Source organism: Gymnodraco acuticeps, unplaced genomic scaffold (assembly GCF_902827175.1).
Source record: "Gymnodraco acuticeps unplaced genomic scaffold, fGymAcu1.1, whole genome shotgun sequence".
Classification (NCBI taxonomy): Eukaryota; Metazoa; Chordata; class Actinopteri; order Perciformes; family Bathydraconidae; genus Gymnodraco; species Gymnodraco acuticeps.
The window spans coordinates 151,128-157,671 of NW_022990450.1; the positions used below are offsets into that span (position 1 = coordinate 151,128).

Consider the following 6,544-nt stretch of genomic DNA (forward strand, 5'->3'; position numbering starts at 1 on the left):
CTGTTATTCCACACACGCCAAATGGATGCTGTTTTGTAGTTCTACAGACATTGACTATTAGCAGATTATAAATAAAGCTGTATTGTATATCAGTCTATATATATATATATATATCTATATATATACTATAGCGTGTGTGAAATAACAGTATACATATGTATACGGTTATTTCACACACACTATAGTATATATATATATATATGAAATAACAGTATACACACACACATATATATATATATATATATATATATATATATATATATATATATATATATATATATATATATATATATATATACTGTTATTTCACACACGCTAAATGGAGGAATTATTTCTGATTTGAGTTACATTTTTGAAAGAATAATCCAGTGAAGTAATCAAAGTAATTGTTTTTTCCACATTTGTTTTCACAGTGATGAAGACAAGTATTAAATGGCTTCTGGATCACAGCCATCAACATCTGCCTCATCCGAGCTACGACGTGCATCAGATCAGCATACAGTTGCCCCAGAGCCATCAACATCCAAGCTACGCCGCCAGACGTCTGCACCAGTACTAACTCAGCCTCCCTCTGCATCTTCTGATTCAGTGGACAGACTGTCAGGAGGAAAGTGAAACGGGCTGGTGTGTGGAAGACTAAGGTTGTTACCGTTCCTGACGCTGTGGCGGACTACAACAGAAGCATGGGCTGCGTGGATGTATCCGATGCTTTGATTGGGTACTACAGTGTTCACCACAAAACCATGAAATGGTACAAGACCTTTTTTTTTACCATTTTCTGGACATTGCAGTGGTGAACAGCTTCCTTCTCCACAAGGAGCTGCACAAGATGAGGGGTGACCCCGGCAGGACGAAGCCACACACCCAGAAGTCCTTCAAGGAGCAGCTTGCTGCATCATCACTCGTATGCATTCCCAAGTATTATGGGGAAGATGCCACCGCGCTCAGGAGGTGCTCTGATGCTGGCAACACAACGGTGAAGACCTATCTACTGCACTAAGTGCCTGGTGCCTCAATTCAAAAATACTAAACACATTCAGGTTGTGTACATTTTTTCTTTTTTGCCAGTATTTACAAAAAAAATGCTTGTGGTGTTATTTCGGTTTTAGTGTCGTTTTTTAGTGTTATTTTTTAAATAAATCTGCTCAAGACAAGTGTATCCTATGTTTCCTAATTGTTATTGTGTAAGTAAACCTTCCTAGAAGTGTTAGTCGGGTGATAAACATGTAAGGGCTGTGGCAAAGTCCACACACACACACACACACACACCATTTACATACAAAACAAATGTAATTTAAAAATAATAAAAAACAATTTTTTAAAAACACTTGTATTTGGATGGAATGATTACCTGTAGTGATAATACAATTATTTTTACAGTATGGTACCTGAAAAAGGTCAAATGGCACTGATGTGAAATGTGCCAAAATGTGCCCAAAGGTCAGTCCGCCTGGACTACTTTTAGCTAAACCTCTCTAAAAAGGTCAAATTTAACTTGTTTTGCCTCAATCTTGATACAGGGTACTTATTATATATTATACTTTGGATTCCTAAAGCTTTTAGTCTAATATCCCATCATTCAAGGGTAATTTTCACTATAAGTAATGTTTTTTTTTTAGGCGGGGATAAGAATTTACCTTTTTTTACTATGTTCCATCTGAATTTACTCTGGCTGAGAAATATCTATATTGATTCTGACACTTCTACATCCAACTCACAGATGTAACCTTGCTTTGATAAAATAAATTATTTATATAACCCTTTTAGAAGTTAAGTTATAGTCATTTGTTTTGGGCATAGCATTTTCGAGCCTGAAACCTTAAAAACAGGCTCAGGGCTTAAGAGGTTAAAGAAAATGGGTAGCTCTTAAAAGAGCTTTTGGTTTGGAGGAGCCATGGTGACCCTACACCACTTTATGCTGCCATGACACTACACCCTCCTCATTCAAATAGGAGCAGAAGGTCTCCCGCAGTTGGATGGATCGGCGTGTGGCGTTGTTTGAGCCCATCATAGGTGCATCGCGCAGGGTTGGAGCTTCATCACTCGACTCTGCGACGACAGGTGTGCGTGATGACCTTCCTATTGTCTTCCTGTGGAGGAAGTTGTGCAACACACAGGTGGCCTTCACACACAACTCTGTTACCTCCGGGCTGGTGGTGATGACACGCCGGAACATTCTCCACTGAGATGAGAGGATGCCAAACGCACATTCAACCACCAACCTGGCCCGGCTGAGGCGGTAGTTGAACAGCCTCCTTTCACGCGTGATCTGGCGTCCAGGGAACGGACGCAGCAGGTTGTCCAGCAGCGGAAAAGCAGCGGAAAAGCCTCATCTCCAACAAACACATGGGGAAGAAGTAGGGCTGGGCGATTTGGCCTAAAAATAAAACCTCGATTTTTTCTAACTAATGGACGATTTTCGATTTAAACCTCGATTTTTTTCTGAAATGATATGGATCCTCCTGGATGTGGTGAGTTAAGTATGGCGAGTAAAAAGAAGAATAAAACAGATGGTTGGAGTAAAGATGCGAGGACTTGACATTTTATTTTGGGATCATCCACATTTCCAACAAAGGTTCATGGATGAAAAAAATGCCAATACTGAATCTGATGTTAGAAATGTTGACTGCATCTGGTTTCATTTCAATTTCAACATTTCTATTATTTCCAAATGCACCTGCATGGAAAGAAAACCTATTAAATATCACTGTCCAGAATAATTTGGGTTGCATATTTAGTTATGTGAGAAAAATATACATTATACACTTTTGTCAATCATTTCAACAAATCATATCTCAAAGAAAATTAAAAGAAAGTATAAAGCCTCATATATCTTTGAAAATGTAAAACTGTTTTATGAAATATGTTTTTGTTATGTTCCAATACAAAATATAAAGGCTATAGGTCATCAGTTAAACATTTAAAAAAATAAAATATATATTGTTATATGTTTTTAATATAATAGTGAAATAGAAAAACATGTCCAAAATAAATCAGGTTACAGGATGTTGATTTCAGGAAAGGTAATATTGGGGTTTGTTATAGCTTGCAGGAAGTTAACCATTAGAATAATTGCAACGCATGAATTCCAGGTTAGTCTTGCTGTTGGCATCAAACAAAAAAATCACTTCAGACTGGTTTCATCATTTAAAAATATCATCATGTTGAATGATACAAATACAACAAATAATGATAATAAAAAAATACCCTCAAACAAAATAACATCCCTTTAACTTTCTAGGAAGTTTTCTACAGGTTTTTCGCGAGGAAGACAAGCCTGTCTACTGCCTCTGGCTTGAGGCATGCTCTTTGGCATGTTACAATATTACCCCCCGTACTGAAAACCCTCTCCGAAGGGGCACTTGTGGCAGGAATGGAGAGATATTTCTTGGCCAGATAACTCAGTCTTGGGAAGTTAGCTTCATGTAGCTTCCACCACTGCATGTCTCTGTCGCAGGTGCTGGAATAAGTTGGTTGAGTTCCCATGTTTTGCAGCGATCGTCTTTCTACAGACCTTACACAGAACAGTTGTTTGTTCTATGTCTGACTGCTTGTACCCGAACCACTTCCATACAACTGAACTTACTGAAGTGGTACCTTTTTTAGGAATGAGTTCTTCTTCATCTGTGTTCGTGGACATTTTTATGCTACGTCTGTCGTAGTGATGTGTCGGTCGCGAACTATTTAAGTGAACGACGGGAGCCGGCTCTCGCCCGCGAACGAGCCGTTTTTTTGCGGAGGGATCGGCATGAAGGCACATTATGCAATGTGCAATGTGCACATTATCCCGCTTATTACATGGCCAAATTCTCAGCAAAGTAACGACATGACTCCCAATATTAATTGAAATGCTTTTATGGATTTAGAAAATGATTTTATTGATTTAAAAAATAGTTTTGTATTGATTTAAATTGACATGCATCCGCTAAGAAAATAGTGCGTTGTTACTGTTTGAACTAACGTAGCAACGGCAGGAACTGCTTCGATAGTGTTTTTGAGGAGCTTTTTGATTACAGATCCAAAAAAAAAATCGCGGTTTTTCGGTTTAGCCATTTCACAAACCGTAGGAAAGTAAAAATGCGATTAATCGTGAAAACCGAAAAAATCGCCCAGCCCTAGGAAGAAGGCCCAACTGCTCTGCTCCTGGGATGACGGTGTCAGGTGGTAGGTGGCTGCAGACTGCCCTCTCCAAAAGCGGAATTCCGCAGGCTCCCACCGTCGCTGCTCCTTCCAAAACCTCCGACATCCACTACCCTGAAGAGGTACTGGGCATCCACTACAGCCAGTAGTACCAAGGAGTGGGTGGACTTGTAGTTGAAGTACAGGGACCCAGAATTTGCCGGAGCCTGGATCACCACGTGCTTCCCATCAATGGCACCAACGCAATTTGGAAAGTTCCAGCGCTCCTGGAACCCAGCAGCGATGGCTCTCCAGTCCTCCGTCTGTGGTACCGGCATGGTCTCCTCGACCAGCGCGGTCCAGATGGCACCCGCAACCTCCTTGACGATGACAGCCACTGTTGCATGCCCGACCCGATAGCTGAATGCTATGGTCCTGTACGAGTCACCGGTTGCCAGGTACCTGAGAAAAAAGTAATATACAAGATTTTTTTTTTAAAAGTTATACACCACGCAGACACACACACACACCACAGACACACACCACAGGCACACACATCACAGACACACACATCACATACACACACACCACAGACACACACATCACAGACACACACATCAGACACACACATACGACACAGGCACACACCACAGACACACACATCACAGACCACACACACACACACACACACACACAGGGGAGCAATACTGCGTTTACCTAGCTATCTTAATTAATGTCATTCATCTGAACTAAATCACAGACTTCATTCATCCATTGCATGCATTCTCTCTCTTTATATACAGAGTCATATTAAAGAAGTAGAAATACACAAAACGTACCGTAGGCAGATGGCGAGTCGCTCGGCGGGTCCGATTGACAAACGCATACGGGTGTCTGCCTTTGCAATCAGTGGACCGACTTTTCCGAGCAACTCGTCGAACGCGTAATTGCTCATCCTGAAGTACTGCTGAAACAGTACACCATCCAGGCGGAGCTCTTGGACAAGAACGTGGTATTCCCCCCGTTGCAGACGTTTTCTGAGTATTGTATGTACCCAACAGCGACGCACTATACGTGGCCTCCTGCGAGACATTGCATAAACCAACGCTACCGTTGCTACAAAACCGGCATCCATTTAGACAATAGTGTAGAAGAACCGGGCTTTTTTTTGCTTTGTATGCTGGGGGCGGGCGGGAGATTCCTGATTGGTTGTTGGTCGCGAGAAATCACCAAGCCTGAGACACGCCCAGCTTCAAGCTTTTTCGATGCCTGTAGTGTAGACGGGCCGTTAGTTTATTTTCTGTGGTGTGCTCCCTCTTCGGAACATCATGACGAACCAAAACGGAAATAGCACTCAAGGATTTCGACAGTTAATGAATCGTTTTTAATGCGCTTGACGTTGCCAGACGGGATCTCGCAGCGCAACGACAATGTGCTGCGACTCACCAGGAGCACGTTCTGGAAGCGGGAACCAACATATGGGATTAGTTTTGTTTCATAAAGATAAAGCAACACTTTCTTAGAATCAAGCAAAACCAAGAGTTTAAGAGAAATTTTTTTAACTAGAAGTCACAAACAAATCATTTGTGTAATCATGTAAACTATAAGTATTTTTTCTTTGTTATAGCATATCTTTTTGTTTGCAGTTCTCTTTGCTCTCGCTGCAGCTCTTCTCGTTTGCGCGAGTGACAGCCCACGGATCAGCGCGAGTGACAGCCCACGGATCAGCGCGAGTGACAGCCCACGGATCAGCGCGAGTGACAGCCCACGGATCAGCGCCAGTGACAGCCCACGGATCAGCGCCAGTGACAGCCCACGGATCGTACAGTGCAACTCACACAGCAAACTCCGGAGTCCACTCGGCCACGTTAGTGTCGGTGTCTCCTGGAGTTTCATGAACATATCGGACTTCTCTTATGGATTGCTGTGCATTAGACTTGTGTTGTGTAGTTTATACTTTATTCTAACTTTAAATATTGTAATACCTGAACACACTGCTGCTGTTAAATAATTTCCCAATTTGGGATTGATAAAGTGTCTGTCTATTTATTTTATAGATTAAAAAACCACGTCTATGTATTTTCAAGCTAAAGGTGATACACAATATAAACTACATACTGTTATTTTTCAAAGACATGTTACATTTCAAAAGCATATATTGCTATGTTTAGGACAAACAATTAAATACTGCTTTAATTTAACACATTCTACAATTTAAAAGTGGCAGATTTGCTTTATTAAACAGACCAGACCTAGGCTGCTACCAACACAATTAGGAACATGCTCACATCTTACTATGTTGGTCTGAAGAGCTGAAGCATTCATACACAATGGATAAAACCGTGTTGTCTCATTCTATATCCTGTGAGGAAATGCTATACGTTTAGCATTACAAACTCTACATGCTATTCCTGAGGAAGATATG

The 6,544-nt window shown here is 41.2% G+C and overlaps 1 protein-coding gene across 1 annotated transcript; it reads right to left on the bottom strand.

Moving 5' to 3' along the window:
• Nucleotides 1–4,157: 4,157 nt before the first annotated feature.
• On the bottom strand, nucleotides 4,158–5,057 carry LOC117552332 (protein ANTAGONIST OF LIKE HETEROCHROMATIN PROTEIN 1-like). The gene is made up of 2 exons (XM_034225707.1): nucleotides 4,959–5,057; nucleotides 4,158–4,581 (listed from the first exon to the last, which is right to left on the bottom strand). Exons 1-2 carry the CDS (start codon nucleotides 5,003–5,005, stop codon nucleotides 4,158–4,160), a joined length of 471 nt encoding a protein of 156 aa, XP_034081598.1. The 5' UTR covers nucleotides 5,006–5,057.
• Between the last annotated feature and the right edge of the window lie 1,487 nt (nucleotides 5,058–6,544).